This window comes from Nomascus leucogenys, chromosome 9 (assembly GCF_006542625.1).
Source record: "Nomascus leucogenys isolate Asia chromosome 9, Asia_NLE_v1, whole genome shotgun sequence".
Taxonomy (NCBI): Eukaryota; Metazoa; Chordata; class Mammalia; order Primates; family Hylobatidae; genus Nomascus; species Nomascus leucogenys.
In genome coordinates, this window is record NC_044389.1 from 74,885,678 (window position 1) to 74,900,392 (window position 14,715).

The 14,715-nt window shown below is 37.0% G+C and overlaps 1 protein-coding gene across 1 annotated transcript in view; it reads left to right on the forward strand.

Moving 5' to 3' along the window:
• Positions 1-675: 675 nt before the first annotated feature.
• Positions 676-14,715, forward strand: part of GRID2 (glutamate ionotropic receptor delta type subunit 2) — a 1,459,902-nt gene continuing 1,445,862 nt past the window's right edge. The window contains exon 1 of the mRNA XM_003257534.3: positions 676-1,451. Coding sequence (XP_003257582.1) covers positions 1,364-1,451 — 88 coding nt within the window. The 5' untranslated portion in view covers positions 676-1,363. The remainder of the gene's footprint in view (positions 1,452-14,715) is intronic.

Here is a 14,715-nt window from a genome sequence, read left to right on the forward strand (position 1 = left end):
TCAGGAACCTTTCTCTATCCTGATTGCCTAAAAAATACACTGGAGACAGAAAAAAAAATCATTGCATAAAAGGTAATTAGCACGTTCTCTCCTTTTTATAACTTTATAATTGAAATCTCATTAAAAGCTTTCTAGGTCTGTATTGCCCTAAGTGACCAGGTGTCCCTAATTTGTTTTCAACCAAAGACTAGAAAAAGTCTGATACCTGTTAGAGAATAGCAAGGTTAAATAAGTGGGGTGGCTTTTTTAGGTTGCATTTAACCTCGTAAAAGAAAGAAAGAAAGAAAAAAAAGCTTCAGTGTCATTTCTTTTACAGTCCTGCCTTTTTCTCAGTCCCGGTTGAAGATTCCATGGGAAATGAGAGCACTATTTTGTTTCTCCCTTGTATTGCAGATAGGGGGAGGAGGTGGTTATTAGAGAGAAGCTCTTCCTCTCTTGGTTTCCCCCTCTCTCCGCCTGACAGCACCGCTCTCTCGCAGGCTCGCTCTTTCTCCTAGGTGATCCATTTCTAGGCAACGTGGGGCTGGTGCTGAAGCTGCCAGGCTCGCTCCTTGCTTCCTGCATCCCGCCAGGCGAACCGCTCCAAAAGCATCCTGCAGCCCGCGGCGGCTTCCCTCCTCTGGCCCGGCCCCGCTGCTCGCGCCCGGCGCAACTCCCCCGCCACCGCGCCCCAGCAAACCGGCTCCCCGGGCCCGCCTCGCCAAGCTGCGTTCCGCGCCTCACGCAGAAAGGGAATTTTCTCTGCATTACTATCTGCATTACCTTGAAGTTCACTTTTTCTACCCCTCTTGGAGAGGGCTTTTTCCCCCCTCCCTGGTGGAATCTGGCTGCTCCGCTTGGAATCTCTTGATCTTTCCTTTCCACTTAGATTCTGGCAGCGAAGACCAGTGATTCTCTGCAGGCTGTAGGGGCGGGGGCGGGGGTCTTTTTTGGTCCGGGAGGGTGCGGGGAAGGGGGCACATCCGGCGTAAGGGGGGTGTTGGAAGTTGCAGCGGAGCTGGGACTGGAGACCCGCGGCCCCCGCGCAGCGATGGGTCTGATCTGAGCCCCAGCCTCTCCTCCTGCCCAAGAGCAGTCGAGGCTGGATATATTTTTCAAAAGCCAAACTGCAAACAACTCTGGCGATGCCAAAATTCCCCTCCAAGTGACACGGCTTTGCGAAGGAGGTTTCCTCAGGCTGGGCTCTTTCTGTCATTCCCTTCTGCCTTTCTCGGCGACGATAAAAGGCTTTTCTCTGGCAATAGGAATTTAGAGAAAAAGAAAAAGCTGCGCTAAACTCCACCGTGACCTCAAACTCTTTGGACTGTTTGAAAAAAAAAATTGGAAGAAAATCCATCCTCCAAGAGAATCGGCATAGGAGGAGATGGAAGTTTTCCCCTTGCTCTTGGTTTTGTCCGTCTGGTGGTCTCGAACCTGGGACTCGGCGAATGCGGATTCGATTATTCACATCGGTAAGAAAGGGTTGGTGCAGCTTGTGGTTACTTTTACCGTTCAGTTCTCAAATGTTTCCCCTTCGCTTTCCCCCTCTCCGCCCTCTATGTGTCTTGTTGGAGGTGGCTTCAGTTCATTGCCCCTTCCCGCTACCCTTCCCTCACACTTGCTCAGTTTTCTGAAAGGATGTGGATGCTCGAACCTCGACTGACTTGTGCTGTTGTTTTGCGGTGATTCGTGGAATGTGGCTGGATGTGTGGGGGTCTCGAGTTGACCTGAGTGTGAGTGTGTGCTGGGAACTGCAGGGGGATTCTAAGTGTGTGGGGAAAGGGAGTTTAATTGACTCTTATCTTCCATATTTTTTTCCCGGATGTACATTTGCTCCATTAAAAAATTTATCTTTGGGGGAGCAGAGGAGATGTCACCTGTGAGATGAAAAGAACTGGGCTGGGGGGGGTAGGGGGAGCTCCCTTCGGATCGAACAGGTGGTTTTGCAACGTGAGCCGGCTGAGTTCGCCGCAGCTTAGTGCGATGGTGACGGGGGTGCCGGATGCGCCCCCAGCCACCCTCTCTTCTCGCATCCTCTTGGCTTTATGATCCTCGCGTGGAGTCTTTGAGATGGTGGCGGGAGGGGCTGGCAGCAGTGTCGCCAAGGACTGAGAGTCGCGTGCCTCGCCTCCTCGGACACGCTCCCCGGGCCTGGCGCGGCGGCGGAACTGGCCCCGGGGCGCTTGGGAAACGCGGGGAAGCGAATGCGCGCAGGCCGCTCCCGGGGTCTGCTTAGCAGATATCCGCCTTCCCTCGCCTCGCCTCGCCGCGCCTCGCAGTCAACTCCGAGTAGCCGCGCAAGGCAGACAGCGAAGGCGCCGGGACTACTGCGGGCCCCGACTCTGAGACGGACTGCCGAGCAGGCTCCGAGATGCTGGTGGCCCCACCTATTGGCAACCAGACGGGCCGGGACTGGCCGCGGCGAGCAGGGGCGGGCGGGGGGCTGCGCGTCATTATCATGCACAGCGCTCGCAGCTTCAGGCTCCAACTCTTCTCACTTGCTAATCCGTGAGAGCTGAGCGGGAGACAGGCTCTTGCAGCCTTTTCTGCGTTAATGCGACGATTTCTTTTTCGGAAATTCGCTTCCCGAGCCAGCAAGGTTTCTTTGCTGGGCTGCAGAGAGGTCCCTTTGGGGGAATTTTTCTGGGCACAGGACTTTTATCTGTACGCATGGCTTGGTGTTCTGCAAATTGAGGCGACAGATGGGTCACAGCTTCTCCCGTTTCTGTACCCCTGCTTTCCCACCGCGCAACACACATACACATACACACACACACGTACACATACTCCTGGTAGGGGAACCTGCTGCAGGTGGCGATTGTGCCCGCCCAAGCGAGGGATTTCTGTCTGGCGTGCGCGCCCACAGTGGCCAGCCCCTCAGCTCCAGGGGGCTCCCTCTCTTGGTCTCAGAGGCTGTCTTTGTAAACATGTCTGCCATTCTCTATCATTTGTATCAGTAGAACTATCTGTCTCTGTGCAAGGGGTAATGAGGTCAGGATTCAGAAAACCTAGCATTTGTGCGTTAAGTAAATCAAGCACTAATAGCTTGCCTGCTGGATCCCGTTTTGCCTGGGGGCTAACAGTGCCTACAGATTCAGAACTTTTCAGCGAGAAATTATGGTCTCATTGAGTGGTTCAGCAATGTTCTGATAGAGTTCAGAAATGAACTATGCTCCTTTTAGAGAAATGGCATACATTTATATCTAGTTGTAAATGATTGGAGCAGGAATGCAGATATATAATCATAATACCTTTATATTCATTGTATGATTAGGGATTTCTGATGTAGGTTCCTCATCTCTCAGGAGGGAAAGCCTGTGGAAAAATGCTTTTTTTAAATCGCTTATTCTGTGGTCTGCACGATAAATACGTTATTTACAAATACCTACAGCTTTTGCTATCCCTTACTAGTTAAATATTATTTTGCAATGCAGTCCGGACATCTATTTCAAAATAGAACAAAACTGTTGTATTTTTTAGTTTGTATACTGTTGTTTGTCACAGTGACTATAATCACATTAAAAAAGTAACTGTGTACAAATTACAGATTTCTTTAGAAAGTTGGTTGTATACATTAACTATGTATATCCTACTAGCAGATATAGTTACTTCTGAGACAGTTAATTTGACTTGAATACAATTAGTACATTAGATGAGATAATTAGCTGTTTTATAGACTACCTAATATTGTCATGAGGCTAGCAAATTGTTTCAAAAACTTTATCATTTATAATATATTGAAAAACATTAACTCCTAAATTAAAAAAATAACAAATGATCACAGGTAGTATGTGTGTAATTCAGTGCCTCCACCCCTACTCTCAGCAAAAGTATAGTAAATTCAAAACCGAATGTCCATATTAAAATTGTAAAGCACCAGTTAACATGAATTGGATTAGTTTACTTACTTGGTTGAATAGGAAAAGAATTAATTTTCTTTAGGAGGTGATTGCCTTCGTTTAAATATTTAATGTGAGAAATATGTTTATGGGGAAATATATTAGTTCAGGACTGAAGGAATGAATGTGATGAAACTGGAGGGAAAGGGAGTATTTCACCTCTAGCGATGGAAGGAGATATGCAGAAATGAAAGGTTTTCCTAGCCTCATGTGATGTGTTCAAGCAGAAAGTAGCCACAATATGTAGTTCAGGCAAACTGGAAAGATAAAAAGACACTGATCTAGAGGCTTTTTATATATTGAATTATTTTGGTATTGAACCAAATTATATATACATGAAAATCATCTCCTTTCTCACTTTCTCTTCAGTTTTTACCTCATGCCGGTAGTTTAATAAGGTCAATTACACATTTTAAACTCTAATATGTTTTGTTAAACATATTGATTCACTACAGTGATGAAACATAATGGTTAAACCATAATGATTGAAATGAAAATGTATTTATTTTAGTCAAAAATGCACAATTTTATGATTACTTTGAGTTTCAAATATTTTAAAATATTTAATAATTACATATATTTTTAATACACATCCACACACAGATACACAACCATATAGTATTTAAAAATGAATCACTTCCATGGTGATCTTCTTTGCCCCAATAAAAGAAAGGTCTTTCGACATATAAAAACTATGCAATTTTGAATTATGCTTCTACTTTGAGCCTATGCATTGATTGAGTAATTTCATCAGACCCACATTACTTGATTGCTTAGAAGTTTCCTAATGATCTGCATGCTGTAGGAAGAGCCAAAAAGTCGTGAGTGGAATGGCAATGATATTGTGTTTTACGAGGCTATTCAGAAGTCGCTCTGATTTATGTAGCTAGAAAGCTCCAAAGTCTTTGAGATTAGCCACGCTGACTGCTATTTTCTTCATACATCAGTCGTCCCACACTCTTTACTCCCTAAACACAACAGGAGTTTAGAGTACTGCTTTAATTAAGCAGGGATTAGGTGGCATTTCCAGTCAGCTGCACAGTTTGTGTTTTGCTTCATATCAACTATGGAAGATCTCATGTTTTAACAGTTTAATATATGCTCCTTTATCTGGTTCCTGTGCTCACAGAGCTGACTGTAAATTAGCTGTGCTCAGTTATATATCTCTACAAGGGAACACTCAAACAGTGTACTTATTCATATATTATACAAATCACTAGCATATTTTTGTTGTTATCAGTCATAGTAAAATACCTTATGTCAACATGGAGTAGGAAAGATGCATTTATTCATGTTTTTCTCATGAACAGATGATACTTTATCCTCTGAAATCATAATCAACTGTGATATTATATTTGAGAAACCTGAAACAATCCACAGAATATTTTCATTATGATAATGTTCAAATTAAAGTACAAAATCGGGTAAATAAAAGGTGTCAACACATTAAAAACAATAATAGATTGTAAATGTGAAATACCAGTTATTCTTACTTCTGTACTAAGGATTATTTTGACAATTACAGAATATAAAAGCATTCCCAGAAGATGTGCTGTTCTTTTACCATTTTTTTTTTCAGTTGGCTACATGATTTGCATTGGTTAATGATAACCCCCAGGACTCCTCAGGATTTTTTGGATTGTGTAAGATGTCTCAATGATATTTTATCATTTTTCTACTTATAGTAGTTGTTTGTTCCTGAAGTTCTTGATAACTGTGTAAACGTCTAGAAAGTACTAAGGGACTTGGCTTTACTATTCTTCTCTGTGTCATTAATACAGTTATTTGAAGCACAATTCAAGTGTGTATTAAGTTAGACAATTTTGTTATTAATCAAAGATACCAACTATGACATGACCAATAAGCCATTACACTAAGGGCCTTTGCTTTCTACTCCAGGTGAAATGTACATCCACTAAATATCTGTTATAAATTTTAAGCCAAATAGGAATAAAAATCAAAGTGATTAACTTTTGATTTGTTAAAAAATAAAAGCCAATTGAAATTGTTAGGAGCGATGGAAGATACATTTTATTCCATTCTGATATCTCAGGCTAATTTTATCATATGGTAATTTTATCTTAAAGGGCCATTGCAATTTTAAAAGCACACTTTTTAATCTAGAAGTTTTTTTTTTCCACCTACACCTACGTATATGACTTTATTTTAAAAAGTAAGATATTCACATTTCTATTGGATCATCATGATATTTTAGATTACAGACAGCATATTGGTGAGTAGCAATACTTAGAAAGTATTACTATAGTATAATGTTTATTAGAAAATATATTTATGGCCTATAAAGATATCTTTGCCATTAGGTGTCACTGCATTCTGAGCTGTTTTTTTTTTAGTACTACTTGAAAACCGCATGAAATATTTTTAAAATTCTCAGAAAAAAATGTCATTTTAATGAGGTTTGTGATGCTGTAAGAAAATAGGTAGTTTTTATTTTCAAACTAGAAAAATAAATATGATCCCTGTCTCTTATTCTTGTAAGAATTTAATGCTAGGACATATCAACACACCTGATACCCTCTAAACAAATTAGATTGCTAGACCTAGTGACACAATTTCTTTCTCATATTTAAAATATGAGAGAAATATCTTCTTAAACTAATACTTATTCTCTATGAATAAAATCTAAGACACTAGGAAGGATGCAAGTGTGTTTAATACTGCTGGAGTAAACACACATTAGTGAATAAAGTAGTTTGTTAAGCAGCTTCTAACTGTGGTAGCTCTGCTTACCTATGGGATACTTGAAGTCCCAAACTGGTTGTTGTTTGTGAGACAAAACATATGAGAATAGAGTTGTGGGGAAAAAAAAACACATGGACACAAATATATCTAAAAATAATGTCAACCATTGAGTTTTATGAATGACCATATATGTTTTCAGATAATTTTTGCCTGGTTAATTGTATGCATTGTATCGATTCCTTGCATAGTTGCACCTCCACCACCACTATCACTACAACTTCCACAATTATAGGGTTTATTTGTTCATGGAAAACTCATAACTGTTCTCACATAGTAATTTATTTGTTTTGTAAAAAGGCACTATCTTCCTTCTAGCATATTTCATTATAAGAATAATGGAGGATGAAATTTAGGCAACTTTTAATCTGATAATTTAGTTTCAACATTGGCAAACTCACATTATTAGAGAATGCAACACTAGTTTAAATGAATGAATGGTTTTTCTTACATTAGATTTTGCCCTATGACAAAATTCATTAATTATTGGAAAATTAAATGATTAGACAGATGTCTAAAAAATAAGAAAAATACTAAAGCAGTTCTGGAATTGATTATTAGATCATCTATGGATTCATGTCATTAAATTGGCAAATTTTAGCATATTGATGTGGACACACATTTCAGAGAATTTGACAAACATATGGGCAATATTAAGGTATAATAAAAAAAGTATTCTGGATTAGAATTTAGAAGGTATTGGACTAAATCTCAATTTATAAATAGCTAATTGAATATATTGAAAGTTATTTAATTTTTAGTCTTCATTTTTATCAACCCTAAAATAAGATTTAGACTAATGTTCATTTAATCTCTAAGATTATATGAACTAAATGGAGAACAATTGCTATATTTAAGGAGTAACAGAAAGGAATTGGGAGAAGAGATACAGTCAAGTGTGGCTATATTCAATAGTTGCCTTAGAGTGAACTTCAAAAAAGGAAATACAAGGGGAAATAAGGAACATAAAATCTTAATTACTCAAGTTAAGAACTCTTTAAATTGAAGATGTCTTTGTTGCAAACAAGAATTATGTATATTTCTTCATCAGATATTCTGGATAACTAGTATCTGATTGAGGGAGCTGGATTTGTTTTTTGTTTACGATTTTGTTTTCATTTTGTCTATTATTAGTACCAAGGTGTTACCTACAGCGTCACTCCTATAGAACACTGCAAAATTAGTGTTTATTAACACTAATTGGAGGGATGAATAGTCTTATGTATCAACTATCACTGTGTATGTACACTTTCCTTTAGGATTTGCAAACTGGGAGTGCATCAGGAATATTAACATACGCTTGATATCACTACAAACAAAAGTAGAGTATAAAGAAAGCAACTAATTCAAAGTTCTTCACTATCCTGGACTCCTGCTTCAGGTTTTTATGCTTTTATCCTACTGTTGTTCACCAAGTAGTCATCAATGTGAAGCTGAGACTGAGTTGACCCCCGAAAGCTTCTTGAGTAGATAGAGGGAAGCCAAGTGAACACCAGAAGCTAAGCACCAAAGGCCTACTTATGGTCTTAAATATTCCTAAATCACTCTGTAGTCAAGTTCCTTATTAACAGATTTTTAAAATGAAAAACATTAGGTAATAAATTATATTACAATAGCAATTCGCATATGTTTTTCTTTAAACTAAAATAATTAAAAGTACTATTTTAAAAAATAATCTCATTTTATTGAGCAGAGTACCTGATTTTTTATAAGTAAGCTTAAATAAGGTATTTTCTTCACTAGTAAAGTCATTATAATTCTAGAAGTTAATATTCCTGAAACTGTATGGTAATATAAGCATTACTACCAACATGTAGTATGTGTGCTAATTGGGAGAATATTCTTTTATTCAGCAAGCATTTTATTCTGAATTTACTCTGTATGAAGCATTGCTTTTAGTCTCTAAAATTAAAATGTTGAAACAACAAGCTATGTTTTTGTATTTAAGGAACTTACATTCTCATGGAAGAGGCAACCAGATAAGAAAATATATGATGTAATGTCAAATATTGATAAATGCTATGAAGCAAAATGAGGGAATGAAGGGTGACAAAGTATGTTTTCATTGGAACAGAGACTTGATCCAAAGAAAGGATGTGAACCATGTGGATATCTGATGAAGAATAATTCAGTCAGAGGATATAGCAAGAATGATGGCCATGAGATAAGTCACTAAGAAAATCTGCTTAGTTTATTTAAGAAATATATTCAAAGGCAATTGGAGTATAGTGAGAAAAGCAGGAAGTGGAAGTAAATGGGGTCTGAGAGGGCACTGAGGAAGATTCTGTAGGGACTTACAGGTCATGGTAAGGTATTTAAATCTTCTAGGTATATTTGGGTTAAGATAAAATGTGTGATATGAAATAGTTTGTATTTTAGAAAAATAACATTCTTTGCTTAAGCGCACTGGATAGAGTAGAAGTATAAATTGACAATAGCAAATTGGATCAAGGTGGTAGCTTAGCTAAATGTACAGTTGTCAGATTGTGGACATAATGTGAAGATAGGAAAAACAGGATTTTCTGATATATGAGCCAGGTGGGAGAGATCCAGAGAAAGTAAAGAGGCTTCCAAGGTATCTTACCCAAATACATGGAGTAAATGTGTTACTGTTGACTAATATTCGGAATATGGGGGCATGAGCAAGTTTAGGGTACAAATCAAAATGTGCATTTATTAAATTTTGTATTTCTATTAGACATCAAACTTGAGAGTTTAAATTGGAAGTTTATTATGTGATCCTGAAATTTAGAGGTGAGTTTGGGATTTGAGCTGTACATTTGGGGAATATATCATTGTAAATATAGACTCCTGTAAGAATGGCCATAATCAAAGAATCAAAAAACAGTAGATGTTGACATGGATGTGGCAATCAGGGAACACTTCTACACTGCTGGTGGGAATGTAACCTAGTATAGCCGCTATGGAAAACAGTGTGGAGATTTCTTAAAGAACTAAAAGTAGAACTATCATTTGATGCAGCAACCCCACTACTGGATATCTACCCAGAGGAAAAGAAGTCATTATTCAAAAAAGATAGTTGAACATGCATGTTTATAGCAGCACAATTCACAGTAGCAAAATCATGGAACCAACTCAAATGCCTGTCAATGAATGAGTGGATAAAGAAACTCTGATATATATGTGTATGTATATATAGGTATATATATATATACACATGTGTATATATACATATATATACACGTATATATATATACACGTGTGTATATATATATATGATGGAATACTACTCAGCCATAAAAAAGAATGAATTAACAGCATTTGCAATGACCTGGATGAGATTAGAGACTATTATTCTACGTGAAGTAATTCAGGAATGGAAAACTAAACATTGTATGTTCTCACTGATATGTGGGAGCTAAGCTATGAGGACACAAAGGCATAATAATGATACAATGGACTTTGGGGACTTGCGAAGAAGGGTTTGTGGGGATGAAAGACAACAAATATTGTGCAGTGTATACGGCTTTGGTGATGCGTGCACCAGGTTCTCACGAATCTCCCCTAAAGAAACTTACTTATGTAACCAAATACCACCTGTACCCCAATAACTTAGGGAAAAATAAAATTAAAAGAAAGAAAATAATAATAAAATAAATAAATAAATAAAAATAAAGGAATGGAGGGGAAGACATGCAGAGAGAGAAGAGTTCCAAGACTATGTCATTTAGCATTCCAAAAGTTTGAGTCCAAGGAGAGCAGGGGATGCAGGAAAAGAGAAATATGAGTAGCTTGTGAGACAGGAGGAAAACCAGGAGTACATGGTATTCTGGAAGCCATGTGAGAAAAGTAATTCTAGAAGGGGAAGTGAGAAACCCTGTTAAATTGTATATATGAAAATGGAGATTTGATTGCTGGGCTTGAAAATGTTGAGGACAAAGATGACTTTAAAGAAAGTGCTCTTAGTGGACTACAAGTGATAAAATACTGATTGTAGAGAACCCGAAGATTTAATAGAATATGAGGAATTCTATGAGTTTTGTCATAAGAAAGTGGTAAGGAAGGGAATATTAGGTAAAGGGAAGGATTTCCTTTTACAGCTAGGCATTGGTATATATATGTAATTTTCTGAATATTCAGTCCTAAGAGAATTATCAGTAAAATGATTTAAAATTGATACACCTTTTTCTTTCAACTTATATAATTCCTGAGTTTGGATAGAAAACGTTCAAATAGAAAGGAAACCTGTTTTTTTTTCTTTTTCTTTTTCTTTTATAATTCAGATCAAGTGACACCAGGCCAAACACACTGAAATTAACCTGAGAGAGAAATTTAGCGTTTAGATTTCATTTAGTTTCCCAGATTGCCATTCAAATTTCATAGAAATTTTTTATCTGAACTTAAGAGCAGATTACATTTTACATAGTATTGCTATAACATTACAAATGTCATAAATATTTAGTCATTTGGTAATGTACTAATTCCAGGAACACACAATATTTCTATTCAGTTAGTGGTATTAAAATGCATAAAATTCTTGTTATAGTAGACAAATTTAAATCCATTGTAAATTTCCTCTGAGTAAATTCTGTTATGAATTTGATTTGCTTAAAACATCACTTTGGAAACATTTTTTTTTTAAGTTTTTAATGTGTAGAGGGACGAAAAGGATATATGTGTTGAGGATCCCTAATCCAAAAATCTAAAATCCAAATTCCCCAACATTTGACACTTTTCAACACTAACATGATACCACAAATAGAAAATTCCACACCTGACCTCATGTGATGGATGCACAAAATTATAGAAAAAAGTTGTATGAAATTATCTTACCTTCTGGCTATGTGTGTAAGGTATATATGAAGCACAAATGAACTTAATGTTTATATTTAGTACTATTCCCAAGACATCTCATCGTTTATATGCAACTATTCCAAAATCTGAAAAAATTCTGAAATCTGAAACACTTCAAGTCCCAAGCATTTCGGATAAAGGATACTCAACCTGTAGTAATTACAGGGCAAAGTTTATCATTGCAGCATAGAAATTAAATAGATACAATAAATTCATTTGGCATATCATATTCATATGATTTCTGTGACACATTTAAATATTTCCTTTTATGGATCTTTTAATTATTTGTGCTAAATAATGGATGATAGATTTTCAGTCATAGGTGGACATGAGGAAAGGAAATGTTCTAAATTTAGTAACCTCAGAATTCAGCCTTTTGAATGTGAATCTTAGTTCTTTCATTAGTATTAATATACCCATAAGTTGTGTATTTTGATTTTGCACTTAAAATAATAATATCTGCACTAAAATAAGCATGCTAATAGCAGGTGAATTATATTTTTTGTGTTCTCTGTTGCTGTAAGTGTTATGTCCTTTATAAAAACATTTCATCTTGTGGAAACAATGTGATATGGATGTCACTTGGTTGTTTCTGCTCTGATACATCTGTTAACTGATATGTAAATATGGAATATTTGAACAATGAGAGGGTAGGAGTCTTATAGTTTGAGAATAGCAATGACTCACAAAAAAAGCAAATTGTGTTCTGGCTGGAGCCTAGGAACTTAATTAATGAAATACAGAACATTGAAAGATATTTTCTATTTACTAGTTCATAGCTTCTTGGGGTGGTGAAATATCATTTGAAGGAAATGCTACATGGACTTAAATCCAAACTTAAGTTGGAATGAACCCCTAAAACTGGTGAAGTGTTTACCATATATAACTTCAACATCATTAAAATGTCATGTCATTGATTGACTTAGTATCTTAAAATCCAAAGACCAGGTAATATCTTAGTAGCTGTGGTGAGACAAGAGAACTTAGTCCTGGCCATGCACGGTGGCTCCCACCTGTAATCCCAACACTTCGGGAGGCTGAGGCAGGTAGATCAGCTGAGGTCAGGAGTTCAAGATCAGCCTGACCAACATGGTGAAACCCCGTCTCTACTAAAAATACAAAAATTAACTGGGCATGATGGTGTGTGCCTGTAATCCCAGCTACTCAGGGGCTGAGGCAGGAGAATTGCTTGAACCCGGGAAATGGAGGTCGCAGTGAGCTGAGATCGCGCCATTGCACTCCAGCCTGGGCAACAAGAGTGAAACTCCAACTCAAAAAAAAAAAAAAAAAAAAGAGAAAAAGAGAGAACCCGTCCTGTTGTTCTGTTGTATGACGTTTAAAGTGAATTAAAATCCAGAAGACTGATTCCTGCTTCTGATAATCTCTGCAATCTGACAACCAACAAAATTGCGTTAGTGGTTTAGTGGCAGTTGCTATCTTGCTACTCAGAATCCAGATATTCTTTGCTGCTTCTGTGAATGGAAATAACAGGAAACCATTGAATTTTCTTTTTAGATATGCCAACAACTCTCAGCATAGCCCAGTGGAAGTATGGCCTATGCAAGAACCATTATACATTTCTTCTTAAATTGTTTTTCAATTTTTAACACCTTATTAATGTGAGTGATGCTTCATCCACAGATGTAAGAGGGACTGCTCTTCTGTTCTCTCATGGTGTAGTCATGGTGAGTTTTGGACATTTTCTATAACCCATTAATTTCAAGCTGAGAAATTATGACTCAAATCTCATATTCCATTTGCAGAACATATCAATTTAGGGTTACATGAAACCATAATATGGGACATTTTTGGGTGTTTCACCAGATGTTTTTTTAGACCTATTGTGTGGCTATAGGAATACAGATCATTGAAACAAGACATGTTTCGTATCCTTAGAACTTTCAGGAGTATCTGCCTTCTAAGAAAATGTTATAACATTAGGAAGCTGAAGGTAGAACAATTCAGAACTCCCAGTTGAACGACTGTGGTCTACTATGGCACTGGAGATTGTGATAATTCAATAAATGCCATTTTTATGGTAGCCTAAATGTGCCATAAAAACATATATTTCAGAAAAAGACATAGAAATGGGATCAGGAGGTTATCACGTACAAATGGTCTTTATAGTAGAAATCTCATTTCTCAGCTTTCTGATGGTTCACCATATTGTAGCTATAGGCTACAAAGTAAATACAATCATGCCAATTTCAGATCTAAGGAAGAAATTTTTATTATTTTAATTCTTTTATTTTTTAAAAATAGATGTCAGTAATTCTCATGCAAGCTTAAGTAATGAAGGAGGAGGCGTTGAGATGTGGTTATTTGGTAATTAATTAAGCTAATGAGATCTTTTCTAAATTTAATACCATATATCAGATATTCCATTAAGCATGATTTCTTGGGTATAGAAAAATTAAATTGCCTTTTTTACTCTCACTTCTGAAGTTAATAGTACACTCTTCTTTCATATTACTAATCTATCCTCACTGCTGTATGTATAAAACATCAGTGAAAATGACAGTTTTATGACATTTGACATTTATGACATTTGACATTTATGACTTTTGACCATGACAATAATCTACCCCATGGCAGATGTAAAATAAAGTTTCTTTACAAGTGGCATAACTGTTATTAGGAAAACATATTTATATAGACTTCTAATTATATAGGTGTAATTGAAAACAGGAAAAACATTGAAAACTGAACATAACAGATTGTTCGCAAACTAACTGGCCAGTGCTTCTATTTTTCTCCACAAGAGTTCATGCTGTGGTTAATAAACAGTGAATAAATAGCAAAACTGGCTGCTTTGATTTTTTCTTTTTATTTTTCCTGTCTACCCTTTAGTGGCAATACTAATGAGCAGTGAAATGGCCAAAAGCAAGGAAAAAGGAGCAAAGGGTTTTAGATAATCTATAAACCAGAAAATCAGTCCCTGACTGCTCATATGTACAGGCTTGCTGAGAAGAAATAGTTTTATTTTCTCAAAATATCACCCAGATTCTGAAGATAGAACTTGCTCTTGGCTGCTGAGTTAGTAAGACGAGTAAAGCTTTTGGGCCACCAAAGAAGAATAAGCTGAATGACACTTACTGGGAGCAAAGTGAAGAACATTACCACTGAAAAAAAAACTGCCCTCCAGGGGTAATGCTGCTGACAAACAGGGCCCCAGTGATTGGCTCAGTTGCTTGCATCATATTTATGGTGATTTTTTAAAATAAAATGCAATATAAATTGCAGCTATACTACTTTAAAACTT